The sequence below is a fragment of the Lepus europaeus genome, chromosome 23 (genome assembly GCF_033115175.1).
Source record: "Lepus europaeus isolate LE1 chromosome 23, mLepTim1.pri, whole genome shotgun sequence".
NCBI lineage: Eukaryota > Metazoa > Chordata > Mammalia > Lagomorpha > Leporidae > Lepus > Lepus europaeus.
Window position 1 is genome coordinate 18,916,100 of NC_084849.1, and position 24,563 is coordinate 18,940,662.

General features: G+C 57.2%; 1 protein-coding gene and 1 pseudogene across 1 annotated transcript; one reads left to right on the forward strand and one right to left on the reverse strand.

Annotated features, from left to right (window-relative positions):
• Window positions 1–2,697: 2,697 nt before the first annotated feature.
• On the forward strand, window positions 2,698–11,744 carry CRYBB2 (crystallin beta B2). Its single transcript, XM_062182587.1, has 5 exons — window positions 2,698–2,751; window positions 6,145–6,263; window positions 8,166–8,298; window positions 9,757–9,899; window positions 11,576–11,744. Exons 1-5 carry the CDS (start codon window positions 2,698–2,700, stop codon window positions 11,742–11,744), a joined length of 618 nt encoding a protein of 205 aa, XP_062038571.1.
• A 4,893-nt stretch (window positions 11,745–16,637) lies between these two features.
• Window positions 16,638–23,871, reverse strand: LOC133752027 (PRKR-interacting protein 1-like; annotated as a pseudogene).
• Between the last annotated feature and the right edge of the window lie 692 nt (window positions 23,872–24,563).

Sequence of the window (24,563 nt, forward strand, 5' to 3'; positions counted from 1 at the left end):
AGTGGAGCAGCCAGGACTTGAACTGGTGCCCATATGGGATGCCAGCACTGCTGGCAGTGGCTTTATCTGTTACACCACAGTGCTGGCCCCCCAAAGCGTATTGAATTCAGATGAGGTCATTGGCGTAGACCCTGATCCCAAGCGACTTGGAAACTGAGGCATGGGAAGAGGCATGCACAGTGGGCGGAGGTGCATGGAGGGGAGGAGCGGCCGAGAGTGCAGTGCTGCATTCCCGAGACAGGGAGCACCCCGGGGTCTTAGGAAATCCCAGAAACTGCAAGAGGCAAAGGGCGTGGTCCTCTCCCAGACACCCCAGTGCATCACAAATGTGTGTGTGTGTGTGTGTTAGGGAAGGGAAGGTGGCGGACAGCTGCTAGTCTCTGCTTTGTCCCAATTTCTCAGCCTCAGGGCTGTGCCTTCTTCCCTGGCTGACCTGACCAGCAGTTCAAGGTCAAGTGATAACCTGGGCTGCAAGGATGACCTGTGCCCTGGAGGGACTTCAGTCAAAGCTAAGGGGCCACAGGCAGAGAAGGGGTCAGCGGTAGGGATCAGAGAGGTCTTTCTAGACCTAAGGAACCCACTCAGGACATCGGATGTGGGGCAGCCAGCGGCCTTGAAGGTCAAGGTCATGCTCCTCTGCTGGCCTCCTGGGTCCTGCCCCACCTCGCATCCTGTTGCATGGTGACCCTTTGTACCCCGAACCCTCCCGACCCGTACCCAGTACCCCAAGCCAGGTTCTCCTCATTGCTGATGCCTCTCCTTCTCCCTGGAGCTTTCTTGGGCAACCTGGGCTGGACGAGGTTCCCCCACCCTGACCCGAACCCATACCCCTACCCCTAGCACAGAGCTCCACACCACGTGCGCACCCCACAAAGATTTGTTGACCGAGTGATCGGCTGGCTGGGCGAGGGACGCTGTCTGCCAAGCCAGCCTCCTGTGCTCGGTTGTTCCTGGAGCCACTGAGATCACCCCTGTGGGCCGCGCCCCGGGGCCTGGCTGACCGCCCCCGTGAACCCGGCGCTGGCAGCCGGACGGCTGAGCGTGCAAAGCGGGCTCTCCTTTCCCAGCCGCCTGACCAGCCCGGCGCGGCCGGATCTGAAAGCTAATGACATTATTGTGCAGAGACACAATGTCTGCAGGCATTTGCTGACCGGGCTTTGGGTGCGGGCTTAGTCCAGCATTCTCGCCTGCGTTCCACGGGGACGCAGCGGTCACCCGTCTTGGCACGGCCGCTCCTGGGGAAGGTATAAATGCCACCTCCAGGCCGCTGGGCTTCACGGGCACTCGCAGGGGCTGGTGTTGCTGGTAAGGAGGCCTCTCCTCGTCCTGCCTTTGCTCTCTCACTCTCTCTTTCTCATCCTTGGCCTCTGTGGCAAAGCATGGGGGTCTTGGGTTCGAGTCCAGATGCTGCCGTTTTCTGACAAGGTGACCTTGGGCAGAAACTCCAGCGTGCTCAACCTCAGTTTTCCTTTTCTGTGAAATGGGGAGAGGGCTCGTTAAACGTCCCCACTTGTGAGGACCAGAGGTAAGGTGGGTGATGTGGCCGGCTCAGGGCCTCGTGCAGAGGGGGTTCCTGGGCAGTGCTCTGTGTTAATTTTAAGCAGATTTTCAGCATCCCAGTTTTGCCAGCAGCCGGCGAGGAGTGTGCAAGAGCTGGACGGTGCTCAGCATCGGTGGTGGGTTCTAGGCTGGTGAGTCAGCTCCCTGCACAGCCACAGACAGTACCAGGCACCTCCAGGTGTGCCCAGCCCCAGACAGAAGCTCTCTCCGGGAGCTCTGAGCTACAGGTGATTTCTCTACCACCAAAGCTTGGTGGGAATGACCCCAAGAGCGCCACCTGGCTGTCAGTGGCTGCAGTGCGTGGTGGTTTTGGGAAGCATCAGGTATTGAATCCTCGCAACCCCATCACAGATGCTACTGGCCCCATTTCACAGGACAGAACACTGAGGCAGAGTATGAGGGGAGACCTGCCAGGGGCCTCCACGCTGGCCCGTGGCAGGGATGGTGCCCTGTGGGGGACCAACTGAGTGCCACCTTCTTTGGTCTGAGAACAGCAATGATGACCACACAGGGTTCCGGGTGGGGGCTGAGCCCGCTCTGTCCCATGGCCCGCCGTGGTGCCTGGAATGCCGGCACTCTGCCATCTTTTTGCCTTCTTCTACCATGCGTTCTGTCACTGATGGGCTCTCGGGCTGGGGAGGGCAGGAAGAACGAGAGTAGTGGGGAGAATTCTGGGCTGGGGTTGGTGGGGGACAAGGGGGAGGGGGCAGAGGGAAGCATTTGAGTCCCCAGATTGGCAGCTGGGACATGGTTGGACACGGCCAGAACATGGGTTCCGTTCACCCGACGTGGTTTGCTTTTCACGAAGAAATGTCTGTCCTGGGGCACAAGCCTGGTCCTGCGACAGGTCCGCGAGCTGTGTGACCCCTGCTCGAGCTGACAGACGGGGTGCACTGGGGACCTCACTTCCTGTCCCCGCAGCTGGTCTGGACACGGACAGGTGCCGCCGAGGATGGACGCTCAGGCGGTGGCTCCCTGGCCCCTCAGTGCCTGGCTGGCCTGAAGCCAGGGGACCAGGAACAGGACCAGTGGGGGTGACCTTGAGGCCCCCCAGGGGCAGAAAAGCCCAGGATGTAGCGGTGACCTCACTGCCGCTTCCTGTGTCTTCCAGGTCCTTCCTGCACGGGACAGTCCACCATGGCCTCAGACCACCAGACCCAGGCGGGCAAGCCGCAGCCCCTCAACCCCAAGGTGAGTACTGTGTGTGTGTGGGGGGCAAGCCGTGCCCCTCGCCCTGACTCGGTTTCCCTTCTGTCACCTTCCTGCTGCGTGCCCTGTCTTCACTTCCCTCTGTGTGACTCAGTTTCCCCAGCTGGTTCCGGAGGTCCTTGTGGGCCTCGGAGACCTGGGTGTCTCTGCCACGCCTGCTGCTGCACGCCCTGTCGCCCACGGGCTCCCCAAGGTGGGGCGGTCCCATCGGGAGGTGAGGCGTGGCTCCCAGCGCTGCACCTGCTGTGTCACCCGGGCCAGTCTCTTGATCTCTCTGAGGCTCAGTTTGTCGCTTCTCTATAAAACGGGGAGAGTCGGAATCACTGTGCAGAAAATGCCACGAAGAGGCCACGAAACGAGACGCAGCCTAAGCCCCGGTCCGTGGCGTGAGTGCACCTGATGCCCACCAAGGGTCTCTGCTGTCTCCCCCTGCCTGCCTCCTGCAGGGGTGCGGGATCTTGTCCCCGGGCCAGTAGCTTCTCATCTACAAGCTATCTCCAAACCTCTAGCCACAGCCATATGCCCACTGGCTGCGCTGCCGGGCCTCAGCTCCGGGAGTCCTGGGCACCGACTCCAGCCAGAGCGGCCTGTTTGTCTGGGGAAACCGAGGCTGATGTAGCCCCGCCCCTGCTCACTCTGTGCCTGCAGGGCCCACTCCCCAGAGGACAGAGAGCAATCGAGGGAAGGCGCACCTGACTCCAGGTAGTGAGTGTGGCAGTGAGGAAAAGTGCTGTGGCAAGACAGGCTCCTGAGAGTCGGGAGAATCAGAAAACATGCTCACTCAGGTGGTCAGGGGAGGCCTCAGGGAGGAGGCCTGGATCCGGGCAGGAGCAGCTGTGAGAGCACTGTGGGTGGAGGTCGGGGGAGCATGCTGGCGGAGGCCACAGCAGATGCAAAGGCCTTAGGGTGGGCGTGAACTGGGTGAGCTGAAGGACAGTGTGGAGGCCAGGTGGAAAGCAGAGACCATCGACAACAGCATCACGTGGGCCACGTGTGTGATTTCACACCTTCTGGTAGCTACCTTCGGAAAGGTAAAAATAAAACAGGGGTGTCCATTTTCCTATTATACGTTGTTAAATCTAAAGTCTCAAAAGTGAGCATTGTACTGTGTAGATACTATGACAATGATTTGGGGACTCTTCGCTTATTCGATTCTGCTGTGTATTTTATATTGATAGCACCCCTGAACTAGAGTAGACTGTACATCACGCGCCCGGTGGTCCTTCGTGACTCACGGCTGCCGTGTGGGGCAGTGCAGGTGGAAGGAATTAGGTAACGTGGGAATCGCAAGCGCCTGTTACATGGATGAGTAACAACAATAGCACAGAGCCCCCCGGAAGCCGAGGTCATTGATGGGCACAGGGGGGCCGACCTTCCTCACAGCCCCCACCCCAGGCCAGGACAGAACCAGGGCATTCCAAAGAGCTCATGCAGAATTCAATCAATAGATCAGTTTATTTTGTTGTAAACATGTTTTTGAAGTCCATGCATATGAGGAATCTTCAAAAAAATTCATGGAAAAAAAAATATGTACATGGTAGAAAAACCATGCCTGGGTTTCCGAATTTCTTGCACCCAAATGAACACTTCATGTCTCCCTTTTCCTGGGAACTTTTGGAAGTACCCTCGTAGTGAGGGAGCCCCCACGTCCCCCTATTATTACTTCTCAGTAGCGCTGGGAAATAGGCACGCACCTCCACTTTAGGATGAAGGCATTGAGGCTCAGAGTCGTGAGGCCGCTCTCAGAATTGGGGGGACATCCCAGCCTCGGCTCTGGCCAGGTCAGTGACCCTGGACGCTGTGTTGAGCCCGTGGAATGTGTCTCCAAGCTCTGTGGGCCGCTCCCCTCGCTGCCTTTATCTGGCTAATCCCTGGCCTGGGAGAGAGAGGCTCACCCGCCCAGCCAGTGCTGACCGTGCATTCTGCAGCCACCCCTGTTGGGAGTCCACGGCCCTGGACCCAGTGCTGCCCCCTACCCCCAGCCGAGGCAGCTCCCTGGGTGGCCTGGGGGAGCTCTGTCCCCAGATTCTCACTGGAATCCTGACAAGGGCCAGGTGACCTCCCACTTAGCACCTGGCTGCAAGATGTAAGCTGGGCCCCTTTGCTCTGCACACAGGGGTCCCGCGAGCCCCTTTCCAGGGGCTGGTGAATGGACCAGGGGAGGCCCAGGGAGTGAAGACCCCTTAGGAAGTATCTGGAGGGAGGGCCGCAGGGACCGGGGATTATCCTTGGAGGTGTGAAGACAGGGCTTGGGCATGCACAGTTCTGTGGGGGAAGTGGCAGTAGGGGGTGTGTGTGTTGGCCTTGGTCCAGTTTGAGCAAGGAAAGTTCAAACCATGAGATTATTTACTTGAAGTGCAGAGTTACAAGGACAGAGAGATGTTCCATCCATAGGTTCACTCTCCAGATGGCCACAACAGCCTGGGCTGGGCCAGGCTGAAGTCAGGAGCCAGGAGCTTCCTCCAGGCCTCTCAACATGGGTGCAGGGACCCAGGGACTTGGGCCATCCTCTACTGCTTTCCCAGGCACACGAGCAGGGAGCGGGATTGGAAGTGGAGCAGCTGGGACTTGAACTGGTGCCCCAGTGGGATGCTGGCATCACAGGTGGTGGCTTTACCCGCTGGGTACAGCCCTGACCCCAGACCATGAGCCTTTGTACCTGTGTCCCATGGTGTGGTCGATGGACTGGTAGCACTAGCACCTGGTGGGAAATATGTTAGGGTCCCAGAGCCTTGGAGCTCATGGGAGGGCATGCAAAGTGCTATTCAGACAAGCCTGGGCCCCAGGATCAGCTGGGCCACTTACCCACTCCCAGGCATCTCTTAATCCCATCTGTCTCTTTTTTTTTTTATAATTTTTTTTTACTTTTTATTTTTTATTTATTTTTTTTTATTTTTGACAGGCAGAGTGGACAGTAAGAGAGAGAGAGAGACAGAGAGAAAGGTCTTCCTTTGCTGTTGGTTCACCCTCCAATGGCCGCCGCGGCCGGCGCGCTGCGGCCGGCGCACCGCGCTGATCCGATGGCAGGAGCCAGGTGCTTTTCCTGGTCTCCCCCATCTGTCTCTTAATTTATGCCGTGGTAAAGAAAGTTGCCCATCAAATGCTGCTTACCTTGGTGCTCCCTTGAACCCTTCCAACAACCCTGTGAATTTGCCCATTTTACTGAGGAGAGACTGAGGCTCAGAGAGGAGAAATGTTGGCTTAAGGATTCAGAGCGGAGCCAGGACTGTCTGACTTTGTGTTTGGTTCATGACTCCGAAGAGCCGAACACTTTATCATCTCCCGAGGCTCTCCCCACTCTCTCCTCACTCACCCGGCTCTGCTCTCCCTCCCCGGCCATCGCGACGGGGGTCTGACTCTCTCCTCCTGTTGCAGATCATCATTTTTGAACAAGAGAACTTCCAGGGCCACTCGCATGAGCTCAATGGACCCTGCCCCAACCTCAAGGAAACGGGCGTGGAGAAGGCAGGCTCTGTCCTGGTGCAGGCTGGACCGTACGTACCTGGGTGGCCTCACCTGGCCAGGAAGGGGCAATCGGGCTGTGGAGTTGGGGGACTCGGCCCTTGTTGTGTTCTCACGCTGTGCTATCATGTGCTCGGGAGTTGCGTCCAATAGCCAAGGCGAGAATTCAGGTTTGGAGTGAGTTGGAGCTGGGTTCAAATCTGAGGTCCAGCCCTGGAGTGTGTGACGTTGGAGAAAGAGAGTCCCCTTTGATCCTCGGTTCCCTCCTCTGCAGGGTGAGGATGGCCAAGCCCTCCAAGCGTCAAAGGGGGAGAGCCAGACTCGGGGTGGGCCGCTGCCCTGAGGCAGGGGCATGCACTTTTTGGAACTGCCTTCTTCCTCCTCCTCCTCCTCCTCCTCCTCCTCCTCCTCCTCCTCTTCTTCTTCTTCTTCTTCTTCTTCTCCTTCTCCTTCTCCTTCTCCTTCTCCTTCTCCTTCTCCTTCTCCTTCTCCTTCTCCTTCTCCTCCTTCTCCTTCTCCTCCTCCTCCTCCTCCTCCTCCTCCTCCTCCTCCTCCTCCTCCTCCTCCTCCTCCTCCTTCTCCTTCTCCTTCTCCTTCTCCTTCTTCTTCTTCTTCTTCTTCTTTTTTTTTCTAAAGAGAGAGGGAGAGAGAATCTTCCCTTGTTCTGGTTCACTCCTCAAATACTCAAACAGCTAGGACTGGACCAGGTCAAAGCCCAGAGCCCAGAACTCCATGTGAGCCTCTGACAAGGTGGCAGGGACCTAAGGACTTGGGCTATCATCTGCTGTCACCCAGAGACATTAGCAGAGAGCTGGATTGGCAGCAGGCTGGATCCCAGGGACTGTGACATGGAAGCAGGTGTCCCAAGAGGTTCCCTAACCCGCTGTTCCACGATGCCCGACCCTGGAGTACAAGCTCTTAGCAAAAAGGACAATGACGTCACCTCCCCTTCTACTAGGGCCCCGGATGGTCATTCTGGGTTGCCCTGATTGTGCCACACTGAGATGTTTGCGTCTGTGCTGACCGGCCCCAGAATGCTAGGTTCGTGCCTGCTGTGTCCTCTTTCCCCCTTGCCTCTGTGGCTGCAGATTCCACGTGATGGATTCAGCCACCTGCCAGCTGAAGCTGTTGGGGGAAACACCCTTGCCTCTGGGCTAACAATGCAGACTTCTTTTTCTGTCCCTGTTGCCCAGGTAACACAGAGTAACCACTGTCTACGTAGCACTTGCTTTGTCTTCGGCGTTTTAGATAGGATTTCAAGTACACTGGAGGGTGTGCTTGGGTTCCATACAGACACCGCCCCCTGGTACCTAAGGGCCTTGAGCACCTGCAGATTTTGGTGTCTGTAGGGGGTCCTGGAACCCATCCCCCTTGGAGAGCAAGTCTCCCACATCTCATCTACTGGGCATCTCAAAGACAGGCGGCTTTCTGTGTAGAGCGTGAGTCAGGCGACCAATGACAGGAACTGAAGAGGAAGCTGAGCTAGCGACAGGGCCTGGGGTTGGCGACGGGCAGAGGCTCAGACACAGTGTGGGGCTGGAGCCGGTGCTCAGCTGTGCCCGTCTCGTCCCAACCCTGCTCTCACCGACGTCTCACTACCAGCTTGACAGCTGCCATCCTGCGAGATGGACACCATAGGAGGTGGCACATGCCACCTGTCCGAGTCATCGGTATCTTAGGTATTGATCTGCCAGCATCCCACGGGCTTCATTGCCAGGGGTCTGGGAGGGGCAGTGTTTTCGGCATTCGAGCTGTGATGCAGATGGTTGAAGGTGGCATGGCAGCGGGTTCTGGAGAACTGAACCGACCCTGCACTTGGAATCCCTGTGTTCCGTTTTAGGTGGGGCTGCTACTCCTTGCTGGCCGGGCAGAGTGAGTATCCAAGGATGCTTGGGATGGGAATGACCTGCCCCTCCCCCTGGCCTCTCTTGCAGCTGGGTGGGCTACGAGCAAGCCAACTGCAAGGGCGAGCAGTTTGTGTTTGAGAAGGGCGAGTACCCTCGCTGGGACTCGTGGACCAGCAGCCGGAGGACGGACTCCCTCAGCTCCTTGAGGCCCATCAAAGTGGTGAGCCCCCGCCCTTCGTCCCACTTTGTCTCTTTGCTATCTTGGGGCCAGCGGTCCGGTCCGAGGACCAGAAAGGAGCCATCGCCTCTAACATTGAAGCTCCCCGCCATGCGGCCTTGCCACAGTCATTTCGCTTGCAGCCAGCCTCCGTCTCCACTTCTGAGACACGGGCACATTCGTAGCTATTGTCTTGAGATGGCAGTAGGCTTGGGTTGAGGGCTGTCACATTGCACAACTCCAGGGGGCTCCACTCACAGGACTACAGGTGCTCCGGGTTGGGGGAGGGGCACTGTTCACATCCTATTCCATGCAGATGGGGATCCCTAGGATCGTACAACGCCTGTCATGGAGAAATCACTCAAAAATCTACCATAGCTGTCATAAACAGTACAACACATGCTGGGGGAGGGGAGGAGCAGGGAGACTCAGGCCAGGGTGAGCGCTCAGGGATGCCTGGTCCTGATTCTCACTGGGGTGTTCATTCTCAGCTGTGATCCCCAAATCTCCCAAGCCCAGGCCAGCCCCTCCCAGAGTTTGGGATGGAAGAAGGAGGACCACTGGACACAGCATTCCACAGATCTGGGTTATTATTTTTTTATTTTTTTGTCAGGCAGAGTGGACAGTGAGAGAGAGGGAGACAGAGAGAAAGGTCTTCCTTTGCTGTTGGTTCACCCTCCAGTGGCTGCTGCGGCCGGCACACCGTGCTGATCCAAAGGCAGGAGCCAGGTGCTTCTCCTGGTCTCCCATGGGGTGCAGGGCCCGAGCACTTGGGCCATCCTCCACTGCACTCCCGGGCCACAGCAGAGAGCTGGCCTGGAAGAGGAGCAACTGGGACAGAATCCGGCGCCCCAACTGGGACTAGAACCTGGGGTGCTGGCGCCGCAGGTGGAGGATTAGCCTATTGAGCCGCGGCGCCGGCCCAGATCTGGGTTTTATATTGGCTTTGCCATGCCCAGCTGTGTGATCTTGAGCAACTCCTTCTGCCTCCCTGAGCCTCGTCTTGTTATCTGCCAAACGGTGTAAGAGTCGTTGAAAGGCTTAAAAATGAAGTGCAATGCCATAGGAAGCTGAGGAAGGACAGAGATGCAGAAACGATGGGAAAAAAATGACCTCTCGTGTCTGCTGGAGGCGCCATAAGCCTGTGCAGGAACGTACGGGGCGTGTGTGTGAGTGCATCATGGCCGGTGCTTACCACAGAGGGAGCTGAGCCTGTAAGAGGGAGGAGGACAATGCAGCATCCGCCATTCCCCAAGTGTAGAACGTGGCTGCGTGTGCTATGTCCCCGTAGCTCAGCAACCAGCCGCTGTCCAGAGGCAGTTGTCGTAGGGGCCCCCATGCAGGCGTATTGGGCAGAGGGTCCCAGGTGGGACATGCTGAGGCCAGCTCTGGGCCATGAGGATCAGGTGGGGAGGCAGAGCCCCGAGCCCCTGCACTCATTCCCCACCACCCCCACCGCAGGACAGCCAGGAGCACAAGATCATCCTCTACGAGAACCCCAACTTCACGGGCAAGAAGATGGAGATCATAGATGACGACGTGCCCAGCTTCCACGCCCACGGCTACCAGGAGAAGGTGTCGTCCGTGCGGGTGCAGAGCGGCACGTGAGTGCGTCCCCAGCCCTGGCTCACCCTGCCCCGGGGACCCAAACCCTGGGGTTCCCTGTCCTGCTCTGCCCCGAACTTGTGGGCCATCTCGCACCCATCACCGGCCTCTCCTGACCTCAGTCTTCCCACTGGAAAATGGGCAGAAATCAGAAATCACCAGCTGTGGCTTTCAGCCCCTGAAGAGCAGGCCTGGGGGTGGAGGGCGGTTCAGGAAGAGGCAGGGGTAAGTTGAGGCAGGAGGCAGAGCAGTGAATTGAGCGATGTTGAAGCTCCGAGAGGCAGGAAGCCCAGGCCACACTGGCCTTGTACACACCCCGTTCCTGAGCTGGGGAGTAGGAGGTCCCAATTCCCACGGGACTGCATTTCTTAGACACATGTGGCTGCCAGTGCCCGGGGATTTTTCCGTGGGAGCCTGTGGGTTCTGTGGGGGCTGCAGCTGAACTCTGGGCGGTGGGGGCTGGAGCTGGCTCACATAGTCAGCTTTCCTCTCCACTGGTCCCACACCTGTGGACGCAACCAACCATGTACTGGAAATAGTTTTTTTTTTTGCCCGTACTCGAGAGATGAGAACTTGCTATTCCCCAGAGAATTCAATGCAGTCCTCACGCACAGGGTGCCGACCTCGTACTGGGAGTTCTGAGTCACCTGCAGGTGGTTTTCAGTAGGGAGGGGTGGTGCAGGTTCTGTGGGAAGGCTAGGCCATTTTATAAGGGACTTGGGCATCTGTGGACTTTGGTGTCTTGGGGAATTCCAGAAGTGATCCCTAGCTTGTAAGAGCAGATTCTGACATTTTCAGAGTTTTAGTTCTGATGAATCAACGGTTGCATGAGGCCAGCCCCAGGAGAAGTCTTTCCACCACAGCCATGGGCAGATAGTACCAATCAGGGCTCACCTCCCACCCGCCATCGCCCCCACACCCCCTCCAATCTCCTCCCTGGCAACCCCCAAGAGCCACAATTGTCACAGCTGCTGGCTTCTGGGCATTTGTCAAACACCAGCAATAGTGCCCCAAATTCTGTGTTGATTGTCCCCCGTTATTCACTCACTCATTGGCTTGATTTGCCAGTACTGCCGTGTGCCAGTCATTAGGTTAGGTGAAGGAAGGCGACAGCAATCAGGTGGCTGCTTGGGCAGCTGACACGCTGGAGGGAGCGACAGTTGTCACTGGAAGAACCCCCAGCGATCTAAGCTGCTTCTCAAGGAAGACGCGCTTGAGCTGAGCTCCCAGAGGAGGAGGAACCGCAGGGCTGCCGAGGCTGAGGAGGGGCCTCTCAGGGAGCAAGGACAGGGTGTGCAAAGGCCCTGGGGGGAGTGGGAGAGAGTCCACAAAGGCCACGGGGCAGGAGTGCAGGCTGGAGGGGCACAAGGTGGAGACGCTGAGCTGGAGGTGTCTACGGAGATGGCCCGGGGCGCGGTGGACTGTGCGGTTCAGCACCTGTCTGCCTCTAAGCTTCTGTGAGCACCTTGGCTCCTGGTCTGATCCTACCCTCAGGCCTTCAGACAAAATTCACTGTAGGAGGGAGTGAGCTCCCCATCAGGAGAAGGAGGAGAGCAGAAGCTTGGTGCTGGAGGGGCTGAGAGGGGCGTGCTGCTCAGCATCAGGGGGAAATCACCCTTCCTACTGCCTGAAGGAGTCTCTCTCTCTCCCTCCCCCCCCCCCCCCGGCCCTGCAGGTGGGTTGGCTACCAGTACCCTGGCTACCGCGGGCTGCAGTACCTCCTGGAGAAGGGAGACTACAAGGACAGCAGTGACTTTGGGGCCCCCCACCCCCAGGTGCAGTCCGTGCGCCGCATCCGCGACATGCAGTGGCACCAGCGGGGCGCCTTCCATCCCACCAACTAGGGCTCCCCCCCACGCCTCCGCCATTCCTCCCTCCCAGGAGCCAGGACCCTGCAGAGCTCCCAGCGAGCGAATAAAGTGTGACCTGCAACCTGTGTGCTGCCTGTCTCTCATCCCCTGCGGGAGGTGCGGTGTGGGCATGAGTGTGTGAGTGCAAAGAGGCACAGACACACATACACACACACACACAGATGTAGCTGTGTCTGGGCTACGCAGGGAAACAGGGCTCTCCCTGAGCCAGCTCTGCAGCAACGTGGCTGTGTGACCTCAGATGTGTCATCCAACCCCTCTGAGCCTCTGCTTCTTCACCTGACTCCTGAACCTCTTGTCCCCTGCATGGCTGTCTTGGTTCACCCCTGGGCTCTCTCTCTGTGGTGCTGGGCAGAGTGACCCCAAGGGGCCTGCATCCACTTCCTGCCATTCTCCCTGTTCTGAGAATCATTGCCTCAAGGCTCTGCCAGAGATGCCAAGAATCCCGTGACTCCTCCCCACCCCAAGGAGAGGTCACAGTAACTTGTCTGTGTGTGTGTGTGTGTTCCCGTGTTCCAGGTGGGGTGAGGACTTTAGGGTCCAAAAATCAAAGGGTTGATCAAGGGCAAGATCCAGGGAGACTGGGGATGATCAAAGGATGGTGAACGGCGATGACTGTGTATGGACAGCAGGTGGCGCCAAGAGGTCCCAGTTGTCTATTACTCTGCCTAGCACCCACACCAAACTGAGTGGTAAAGCTGGTGCCACCATGTCCTGTGCTCACACATGTGTAGCCCGGGCATGGCCCGGTGGGATCCTGCTCCCAGTGGAGTCGTGGAGGGCGGCTCAGAGGCCGGGGTGAGCCACACGGCAGGGTGCGGGTGTGGGACACCGATCTCTCACGGTCTCCCTGCACTTGTCTCTATCTCTGCAAGCCTCTCCATTTCCCCTGTTCTCTCCACCTCCCTCAGCCTCTGATTTCACGTCACCCACCTGCTCTCTCTCTCTCCTCTCTCTACAGCGCCCCCCCCCCCCCCACTGTCTTTCTCTGCAGCCCCACCTGGGGCATCTCCCACGCAGGCTCTCTGCGTCCCGGCCTCTCTCTTTCCTGTGCCTCTCACCTCACCCTCAGTCTCTGCCAGCTCTCTGTGTCCCTCCCTGATGCAGACGGGTGTGGGGGTCCCATGGCCTCTCCCCCCCTTGTCCCCTCACTGGGGACAGCACCCTCCTTCTGTGCCTCAGGAGCCACGTCCTCCTCCTGGCACCAGGTGGCAGCACAGCACCATATCAGGGTCCTCCATGTAGCATCCGGCCGGGCCACCATGGCTGTGCCTCATGCCTTCAACTGTGCCCCAGCTGACGGGCATTTGGGTGGACACCACCTTGGGCCATTGTGAGTGAATCTGCTACGTGTGCCCGCAAACACACACACACAACACACACACACACACTTTCCCTTCTCTTAGGGAAATCCTAGCAGGATAATTGCTGGGTGTTTGGTTACTCTATGATAATTTTTTATCTATCTATCTATCTATCTATCTATCATCTATCAATCATCTATCTCCCTTCTACCTATTTCCTGAAAGGGGAAATGAGCTATTGACATCTTCTGTTAGTTCACTCCCTTAATTTCCCTAACTGTTGGCACGGAACCAGGCTGAAGCTGGGAACTGGGACTCAGTCCAGGTGCCCACATGCGTGGCAGGAGCCCAGGACTTGGGGCTCCACCTGCCGCCTCCCAGGGTGCACTCGCAGGAAGCGGAGAAGCTGAGTGCCCACCCACCTCACCCCAAGTTTTCTTGACTCTCCTCCCTCTCCCCTCCTTCTGCCTCTTCCTTCCCTTGCGCCCTCCCTCTCCCTGGGTCCTCCTGGAGCTGGGGGTCCTGCTCTGGCCCCACCTTTGCTTGTCCTCACTTTTTTCATTTCTTCTGTCACCGCCTACACTGTCAAGTCCCCAGATGGGGCTCCCTCCTGGCTGAAGCACCTCGGCCAAGCCCCAGCCCCAGCCCAGGCCCACTCCCCACTCCCTGATGCTGGACTGGGGGACTCCAAGTTGGCAGAGGAGGAGCCGGCTGAGGGGCTGTAGAGCTCTGAGTTTGGGGGGGCCCTATTCTTGGTGGTGTTGGGGAGCAAGGCCAGTCCTAGGGAAGCACCCAGGGCCTGAGAGTGAGCTCCAGGTAAACATTTTTTTAAAAGAATTTATTTATTTTGAAGTTACAGACAATGAGAGGGAGAGTCAGAGAGGTCTTCCGTCCACTGGTTCACTCCCCGAATGGCCGGAACAGCGCTGATCCGAAGCCAGGAGCCAGGAGCTTCTTCTGGTCTCCCATGCAGGAGCAGCGGCCCAAGCACTTGGACCATCTTCCCCTGCTTTCCCATGCAATAGCAGAGAGCCAGATCAGAAGTGGAGCAGCTGAGACTCGAACTGGTGCCCATGTGGGATGCTGGCCCTGCAGGCGGTGGCTTTACCCACTACACCACAGCCTCGCCCTGCCCCCCATTTCTAACAAGCTGTTGCGTGTACACCATAAGAGGTCCCACTCTTGCCCAAGCCCCCAGAGAGGGACCCTATGAAGGTGGGGGAGGAGGGGTAGCTGCCTGCAGGGAGAAGGGGAAGGCTCGGCCCCTGGTCTCTGCTATGCATTTGATGTTGGTCAGGCGTTTGCTGTGTATGGACAGCAGGTGGCGCCTGTGTGCTTGCTTCGCTGGGAGCACCCTTGGCAGACAGAAGGGAGCTGCCAGGAGTGTGTCCTGGATGCTCACCTGCCAAGCTGAGCTCCAGGGAGCAGGGGGTTTCAGCACGAGGAGAGGTCAGGGGATGCAGTTCACAATAATGCGCTGTTGCTATCAGAATAGAAGGGTTGGAACCGACTCACGCTAAAGAGACGATAACATCTGAAGATTATGATATGCTAATTAGCGGAGTTTAAGCATTGCCTGATACAGGCATGAAGCAAACATCACGTTGGGCTTCCCAAGGATGCACAGATCTTGTGTCAATTACAAACATAAGCTCAGGGGCAAGGTGGTGGGGCAGAGGGTGAGTGCCGCTCGAGTCCTGGCTGCTCTGCTTCCGATTCCGCTCCCTGTTAATGCGCCCAGGAGAGCAGCAGAGGACAGCTAGGGACTTGTGCACCTGCCACCCACGTGGGAGACCAGGATGGAGATCCTGGCTCCTGGCTTTGGCCTGGCCCAGCCTTGCTTGTTGCCTTCGTTTGGGGAGTGAACCTGTGGAGGGAACATTTTCTCTCTTTGACTCTCCAATCTGTCATTCATCCTTTCAAATAAATAAGAGAACACTGTAAAAAAAAATCAGCTGTGTTTATTACGATAATTCATGGAATTCATATTTGTGAAAATAAATAAATCACTAGGGGGAAGAAAAAACGGGAAGGGCCTTGACTTGGGTGACATCTACTGCAGGGAGATCCAAGTACAACACCCACTCCCACCCCCAGGATGATGTAGCATTGGCCCAGGAGTCAGGAGCCCAGGTGGGCGGGATCTGGGCGCTCTGCGGTGTGCCCACCACCTCCTAGGTGGCAATGCACAAATGCAGTCTGGCGTAGCTGGTTCTTCGGAGGCCACACCAAGTTCTTCCCAAGCACAAACGAGTCCAGAAGCTTCTGACCTTGGGGGCGGCCCTGGGCGGCTTGCCTGCTCCTCTTGTGAGACTAGGGAGACCGGGTGCAGCAGGGCGGCAGGACAGTCAGGAGCCAAGTGGTTTCTGGGTGCGCCAGGGCTTCTGGGTGCGCCAGGGCTGTGCTCCTCGGCCTGGGGCCCTCAGACCACCATCCTGAGCCTCCTCAGGGAGCTGGCTGAAAATGCCAGTTCTCAGGCCCTCCCAGACCTGCTCAGCCAGAGTCTTGGGTTTGGGCGGGGCGTTGGCAGGGATCTGAGTTCAGCAAGCCCCCCAGGGCGTCTGCCACCCGCCTGCACCTGAGCGCCAGTGGCCTAGGGGTTCGAATCCACAGCTCAGAGTTTTCTCAGAACTCTTGAACTTGATTGGGCTTCCAGAGTGCACATTGGCGTTGCCACCCCAGGCCCATAACCACTGAGCTAAAGATTGGGGGCTTCACTTGATTACGGCGTTGGGAGTTCCTGGCTCACTGTGCTCCAGAACCGAGAGCCAAGCTGAACCCTCGACCTCCTAAGGACGGAGGCAGGAAGACCACGCCGCCTCCCAGGACGCTCACCGGATCCTGCCCTTGTCCACTTCTTCACGGGGACGTAGGGCTCCCAGCAGCTGGCGGGGAAGATGTGCTTGTTCTTCTACCAGCTCCTCAGCGCCACCTGGCGGGCGTGGGGCTGGGCCTTCTCCCGCAGCCGCACGTCCCTCTGGACTTCAAAGATAGAGCGGCCCGCTCCTTCCCTGGGCCTTGGTGACCAGGAAGTCGTAGAAGCTGCGGGGAGGGGCAGGGATGACCAGGTCCTCTTGGACGAACAGGATCTGCTCCGCGCCCACCGACCCGAGTTCTCTAGTCTTGGCGCAAGATCGCGAGTGCCTTCCTCAGGAACAGCTGCACTGTGCTGCCCTCGCTCATCAGGACGGTGCGCCGGTACCCATCAGGATGGTGCGCCGGTACGCATCAGGATGGTGCGCCGGTACGCATCAGGACGGTGCGCCGGTACCCATCAGGATGGTGCGCCGGTACGCATCAGGACGGTGCGCCGGTACCCATCAGGACGGTGCGCCGGTACCCTCAGGACGGTGCGCCGGTACCCATCAGGACGGTGCGCCGGTACCCTCAGGACGGTGCACCGGTACGCATCAGGACGGTGCGCCGGTACCCTCAGGACGGTGCGCCGGTACCCATCAGGATGGTGCGCCGGTACCCATCAGGACGGTGCGCCGGTACCCAGCACAGTACTGGGTGCTCTGAGCCCTGGGCACGATGGAGCCAGGTCCAGACAGCTGCATTGTCATCGCCCCATGATGAAGCTGGGCTCGTCTTCCTCTCCCTCCTCCTCTGTTCCTGACGCCTCCTCAGAGCTCCTGGACCGAGGCGCCTGGGCCTGACCGGCTCCTTCTTTCTGTTTTTTTTTTCGCTCCCAGTCTCATCCTCTTTGTCAATCATTTCTTCTCTTTTAACTTCTGGCGCTTTCTCCAACGCTTTGCTGTCCGCTCCTCGGCAGCCATTTTATTCTTTTCCAGTCTCTTCTGAGACTCCACATCCAATCTTTGGTTCTGGGCCATGGCGTCCATGTGGTCCTGTCGCTGGTACTCCCTGCGGCGCAGATGCCTGTACACGTGGAACTCCCCACTGCCGGCCCCGGCGCTCGAACCCATCACCTTTCGGACAAACTCCAGGGGAGGTCGCGGCGCCCACTCACTCCTCCTCTCAGGAGCTGGAACAGGTTTATCCGGGTTCCTCGTGAGCCTCTCCAGCGTGAGCTTCTGCTCCTCTGCCCCATTCCTGGGCATAACTAACGTCTGCGGCTCTTCCTTGGGCCTGGGTGGTCGCACGCAGGGGTCGGCTGAGCTCCCTACGACAGATTCCCCCCGCTTCCCGCGGTGAGTAGTGGCAAAGGCGCGCACTTATATCAAGGAGTTGTCTTGTCAGTCCTTGACGGCAACCTAGCAGGCTCTGGCAGGGCCGGACCACAGGGGTGGCCGGGGTCTCCAAGGGCAGGAGGGGAAAGCCCGCCCACCTCCTCCTTCCTGTCTATGCTGGCCCCTACCCCCTCCCCAGGTGCTCACCTGTGGCTGCTGCAGCTTCAGGGCCCCAGTGACTTGAATCAGCCAGAGGCAGATGAAGAATGTGCCCAGGTGCTCCAGGCCTTCCTTGTATTCACTTCCAAAGCGAGTGGTTATGGTCTCTGATTGGTGGTTGGGTGGGCCAGGGAGGGGCCTATGATCACAAAAGGGGGTGGGGGCGGCGTGCTCTTCCAGCTCACAAATCTAATCAATTTAATCCTGTCTCCCTGCCTATAGCATTCCACCCTCAGAGATTCCCTGCCTTAATCTTAAGGTGACGTTGCGGGGCGGGGAGAAACATATTTCCTATAGCTGCTTCCTGCTGATCAGAGGCGCAGGCCCTGCCTGTCTTGGGTCTGGAAATCTCTATCTCATCTAATTGTTTCATGAGCTGGAGCTCCCAGTCATAGCCAATGGCTGTGTCCCCTGCATGTTCATCATTACTCTGAGAAGTCCTTGGGTTCAGAAACCTACAAGTTTGTCAATTAGCATAAGCAAAATCGAACAAAACCGATTGTAAGTTAGTGCCCCTTAAGATGGAAAGAACAGAGCTTAGAAGCCCCCAGATAGTGGGTGGTGATAGGCTGCCTTTTTTTGGATTAGAGAACCATTTAGCCTGAGCACAGAGAATTATAGTAGAAGAACCCGTTAAGGAGTTGTCTTGCCAATATCAGCTCCCAGAGAATCAACAGAGGCAGGTACAGCCTGTCTGCCGTAAGGTGCAGCCGTCTGGATGTGACAAAAGCAAAAGTTTCGCTAATGCTCTGTCTTTTGGAGAGGTCACAGGCATAAGCAGGCAGCTCTTGAGTTGACCTGTGAAGACGCAAGATGTAGAAGTTTAGCCCTTTTTTCCGCCGACATAGTTGGGTTCAGTAGCACCTGCTAAGGTCCCTTGCGTTTAGGCTGCGACTGGTCTGAAGGGGATTATTCGGGGATTCCTAATGTTGGACCTTCTGTTTGAAGCTCCAGAATTCTTCGGAACATCTTTTGTAGCTCCCCTGTCCACCAGTGTCTGTGTCAGGGCCTTCTAATTTTTACACAGAGGCTTGCAGTCTAATTCCTGGAATCCACATTCCACAGAATCTTACCACTCCTGGAAATGTCCTTAGCTACTGTTTAGCCTGTGGTGACCCTATGCACAGTGTGACTTCCTTTCTCTTGAATGAGAGAGCACTTTTCTGGGACTAGAATATGGCCCTAGGGATCTGCCTTCTACTTAGAAACCTGAGCTTTATTGGGGGAAGTCTAGCTTCACTTTGCTAGGTTCTGAGTTATTGGGATGCATTGGAAAAACATCCCTTAGGTAAGGGTCTACACAATAGGATGCCTGGAAGCAGCCGTCTCATTAAGACAGAGAGAGATCTTCCATCTCCTGGTTCGATTCACAAATGGCAAAAGCCAGACTAGGCCGGTGCCGCAGCTCACTAGGCTAATCCTCCACCTGTGGCGCTGGCACCCCGGGGTTCTAGTCCCTCCCTGCTGGGGCGCCGGATTCTGTCCCGGTTGCTCCTCTTCCAGTCCAGCTCTCTGCTGTGGCCCGGGAGTGCAGAGGAGGATGGCCCAGGTCCTTGGGGCCTGCACCCACATGGGAGACCAGGAGAAGCACCTGGCTCCTGGCTTTGGATCAGCGCAACGCGCTGGCCATAGCAGTCACTTGGGGGGTGAACCAATGGAAAAAGGAAGACCTTTCTCTCTCACTATCTAACTCTGCCTGTAAAAAAAAAAAAAAAAAAAAAAAAAGCCAGGAGACTAATTGGGGTCTTACACATGGGTGGCAAGAACCCAAGCACTTGAGTGGCCTCTGCTGCTTTCTCTGACACATTAGCAGGGAGCTGGATCAGAAGTAGAGCAGTGGGGACTCAAACCGATGCCCACATGGGAAGCTGGAGTTGCAGGCAGCGGCTTTACCTGCGAGCCCACAATGCTAGCTCCTTGACAACTGCCTTCTAATGAATATGACATACAGAATAATTGAAGATCCCATTTTATTTATTTGAAAGGCACAGAGAGACAGAAGGATATCTTCTCTATTTCCATTCACTTTTCAAATACTCACAAAAGCTGGGACTGGACCAGCTCAAAGCCCAGAACCCAGAACTCCATCTGATTCTCCGACTGGGCTGGCAGGGACCTAAGGACTTGGGCCATCATCTGCTGTCTCCCAGAAACACTAGCAGGGAGCTGGATTGGAAGCAGGGCTGGATCCCAGGCACTGTGTGACATGGAAGCAGGTGTCCCAAGAGGTTCCCTAACCCACTGTACCACGACGCCCATCCCTGGAGTCCATGCTCTTTGTAAAGAGGACAGTGACGTCACCTTCCCTTCTACTAGGGCTCCTGTCTCTCACAGATCTGGGTTTCATATTGGCTTTGCTGCTCCCAGCTGTGTGATCTTGAGCAAGTCACTTTACCTCTCTGAGCCTCGTCTGTCAGATGGTATAAGAGACATTGAAAGACTTAAATAAGAAAACGAAGCACAGTGCCAAAGGAAGCGGAGGAAGGGCAGGATTGTGGAGATTATTGGGGAAAAAAAATGACAAGGAGAAGGTGTCGTCCGTGCGGGTGCAGAGTGGCACATGAGTGTGTCCCCAGCCCTGGCTCACCCTGCCCTGGGGACCCAAACCTTGGGGTTCCCTGTCCTGCTCTGCCCCGAACTTGTAGGCCATCTCGCACTCATCACCGGCCTCTCCTGACCTCAGTCTTCCCACTGGAAAATGGGCAGAAATCAGAAATCACCAGTTGTGGCTTTCAGCCCCTGAAGAGCAGGACGGTGTTTGTACCTGGGGGTGGAGGGCGGTTCAGGAAGAGGCAGGGGTAAGTGGAGGCAGGAGGCGGAGCAGTGAATTGAGCGATGTTGAACCCTGAGAGGCAGGAAGCCCAGGCCATGCTGGCCTTGTACACAGCCTGTTCCTGAGCTGGGGAGTAGGAGGTCCCAATTCCCACGGGACTGCATTTCTTAGACACACGTGGCTGCCAGCACCCGGGGATTTGTCCGTGGGAGCCTGTGGGTTCTGCTGGGGCTGCAGCTGAACTCTGGGCGGTGGGGGCTGGAGCCGGCTCACATAGTCAGCTTTCCTCTCCACTGGTCCCACACCTGTGGACACAACCAACCACGGGTTGGAAATAATTTCTTAAAAAATCGTGTGTCCGTACTTGACATGTGAGAACTTGCTTTTCTCCAGAGAATGCAATGCAGGGTGCCTACCTCGTACTGGGAGTTCTGAGTCACCTGGAGGTGGTTTTCAGTAGGGAGGAGCTAGTGCAGGTTCTGTGGGAAGGCTAGGCCGTTTTCACAAGGGACTTGGGCATCTGTGGATTTTCGTTGGTGTCTTGGGGAATTCTAGAAGCGACGCCTAGCTTGTAAGAGCAGATTCTGACATTTTCAGAATTTTATATTTTGATTATTATTTATTTATATATATTTTTTATTTATATATATATATATTTTTATTTTTGACAGGCAGAGTGGACAGTGAGAGAGAGAGACAGAGAGAAAGGTCTTCCTTTGCCGTTGGTTCACCCTCTAATGGCCGCCGCGGTAGCGCGCTGCGGCCGGCGCACCGCGCTGTTCCGATGGCAGGAGCCAGGTGCTTATCCTGGTCTCCCATGGGGTGCAGAGCCCAAACACTTGGGCCATCCTCCACTGCACTCCCTGGCCACAGCAGAGAGCTGGCCTGGAAGAGGGGCAACCGGGACAGGATCGGTGCCCCGACCGGGACTAGAACCCGGTGTGCCGGCGCCGCAAGGCGGAGGATTAGCCTGTTGAGCCACGGCGCCGGCCTTGATTAATTATTGATTAGCTCAAGTACTCGTGCACCTGCCACCCATGTGGAGACCTGGAAGGAGTTCCTGGCTCCTGGCTTTGGCCTGGTTCAGCTTCGGTTGTTGCCTGCATCTTGGGAGTGAACCTGTGGATGGAAGATCTCTCTCTCTGTCTCTGTTCTTGAGATTCTGCTTTTCAGAGAAAGTTGTAAAAAAAAAAAGCTGTTTTATTAATATAAATTTATGGTATTCACGTTTGTGAAAATAAATAAATCACTGGGGGAAGTAAGAGCAGATAGGAGCACTTTGTCTTGGGTGACATCTGACCAAGTATAACCCCCCTACCCCTGACAGTGCAGTGCTGGCGGGGGAAACAGGCACCGCAGGTGGGCGGGATCTGGGCGCTCTGCGGTGTGCCCACCACCTCCCAGGTGGCGATGCACAAGTGCAGTCTGGCGTAGCTGGTTCTTCGGAGGCCGCACCACGTTCTTCCCAAGCACAATCGAGTCCAGAGGCTTCTGACCTTGGGGGTGGCCCTGGGCGACTTGCCTGCTCCTCTTGTGAGACTAGGGAGACCGGGTGCAGCAGGGCGGCAGGACAGTCAGGAGCCAAGGGGTTTCTGGGTGCGCCGGGGCTTCTGGGTGCGCCAGGGCTGTGCTCCTCGGCCTGGGGTCCTCAGACACCATCCTGAGCCTCCTCAGGGAGCTGGCTGGAAATGCCAGTTCTCAGGCCCTCCCAGACCTGCTCAGCCAGAGTCTTGGGTTTGGGCGGGGCGTTGGCAGGGATCTGAGTTCAGCGAGCCCCCCACCCACCTGCACCCTGTGCCTGAGTGCCAGTGGCCTAGGGGTTGGAATCCACAGCTCTGGGCATTCTCAGAGCTCAGGAACGGGATTGGGCTCCGAGCGCACACAGGCGTTGTCACCCCAGGCCCTTAGCCATCAGCGCTAAAGAGAGTGGGGGCTTCACGCGATGATGGCGATTGGGAGGTCCTGGGTGGGTGGAGCTCCCGAGAGGCTGCTATAAAAGCCGAGAGGCGCGGGCTCCTGTCTCGCTCTGCTTCCGGGGTTCACGAGGTTGGGGGGGGGAGCCTCCAGCCGCTTCTGTTCCGCTGTTCTTTGTCCTCGGCGGTCGCCAGGCCCACATGACCGTCCTGTCTTGGTCTGTGAGCCTCAGGAACCACGAGTCAAGCTGCACCCTGTTTCTTCCTTGGTCACTCATGTCGGGTATTTAGTGTGTCTGCGAAAAGCTGCCCTCCATGCACACGATGGTTAACACGGTTTTGCATGGAGTGATGATTTCTTTCCATTAAAGGAAGCAAAGTTAAATGGGTTGGGTGTGCATTCCCACTCTCTGCCGGCACCCGGGAGCCAGCAAAGCCCAGCCCGAGGGCCGCGTCGCCGGTTTCCAAGGCAGCAGTGCCATGCCCAACCCATGGGGCAGGGGCTTTTCTTCCAGCCTCGGAGCGAGCGCTTCAGCGTGGTCATTAGCCTTGAACTCCCTCCACTGTATCCGCGGGTTGAAAACATTTAAAACTCAAAACCGCATTTTTGTGCTGAACGCAGACGGGCTAGCTTTCGTTGCCATTATTCCCTTAGTGATGCGGTGTAACTGTTTTTTACCGAGCGTGGGCGTGGCGTTGGGCACCGCGGGGAGAAGGATTGCGCATGTGCGTCCTAGGGAACTACTATGTTGTTCTACGTGAAAGACTTGAGCGTTCGCGGTTTTTCTTGTGTGGGGGTGGAGGAGGTCTTGGACCCCATCCCCTGCAGAGCCTGCATACCCCGCGGTTAGACGCCAGCTGCCATTCAGCCCTGGCCCTGTTTGCTCTTGGGATTCTTCGATTCTTCGCAATCTGCTTCCCGAGGCCAGAGATGCTGTGGGCTTGCCACTCTGCACCCCCATCCCTCATGCAGCCGCACGCAGCCGGTGCGCGAATGCCCCTCCCCAGCTTTAAAAGGAACCTTCTAGAACCCTCTTTCTCCAGGGAAGCCCTCAAGTGCTTCAGAGCCCGGTGATGAGAAGCGCTGTGCGTTTGCGCTCAGGTTCTTGGCCTCCGTGCAGCTGGGCTCGGCGCTGCCCGTGTTTCTCCCGCACCTGGTGCAGGTAGAGCCGCAGTGAGTGCTTGCATGGAGGCCTGGGCACGAGCGGGAGCCCCAGCTGTGTCGTTCTTCATCCCGAGGGTCTCTCCTTCCATCAACACCCCTGCAAATGCGCGCGTGGCATTCCCCATGATGGTCCATCAGTGGTTAGTGGGATTATTTGAGAGTTACGTGCTCCTATCTGCTGCCTCACAGCCCAGATGCCCACGGGGGCCAGGAACTCAAACCAGGTCTCCTGTGGGAGTGGCAGGAGCTCAAATGTTTGAGCCCTCATTCCTGCCTCCCAGGGTCCATCAGCAGGGAGCTGGACTCGGGAGTCAAGGCCAGGAATTGAACCCAGGCACTCTGATACAGGCTGCAGGCACCTTAGTTGCTGGGTTGGGTGCCTACCTGGGTGACTTATTTAATGTGATTTCCCTGTTGTATTGAAAACCCACTGAGGCACACCTCACTGTTATGTCATGACCTCTGAACCCCTACGGGCCTAAACCTGCCGTGGCTCCCCGTCACCCCAGTCATGGGCCCACAGAACTGCGTGTGTGCGCTAAACCTCACCTGGTCTCTTCCACCTCCTGCCACATCAGCTTTTCTCGGTCCATTGTATGCACGATGAAACTGCTAGCCACAGGGCTTTTGCACAGCTGTGTCCCCTGCCTGGAGCTGTGTCCTTCCTTCCCTGGATGGCCTAAGTAGCCCTAGGCGAGCAGCGTATCTCAGCCCAGCCTCATCCTCAGCTCCGCAGGCTGGGCCGGTTTTCTGATGCAGGGTGCTTTTCTTCTCTTAGAGCCCCTGCTCCCGAGCACTGTTTGGTATTGAGTTGGTTGCCTTGGGCCAGCGCTGCAGCTCACTAGGCTAATCCTCCACCTGCGGCGCCGGCACTCCGGGTTCTAGTCCCAGTTGGGGCACCGGTTCTGTCTCAGTTGCTCCTTTTCTAGTCCAGCTCTCTGCTGTGGCCTGGGAGTGCAGTGGAGGATGGCCCAAGTCCTTGGGCCCTGCACCCCATGGGAGTCCAGGAGGAAGCACCTGGCTCCTGGCTTCGGATTGGTACAGTGCGCTGGCCGTGGCAGCCATTTGGGGGGTGAACCAACGGAAGGAAGATCTTTCTCTCTGTGTCTCTCTCTCACTGTCTAACTCTGCCTGTCAAAAAAAAAAGATTCATGGTTGCCTTGGTTCATTTTCCTCTCCTTTCTGGACTGGGGTCTCCTTAGGGGATACAGCAGGCCTGATTTTTCCAGTCGGTGTATCTGCTGAGCCTCACACATAGCTGAGGGTTGATGTTGATTGGGTGGAT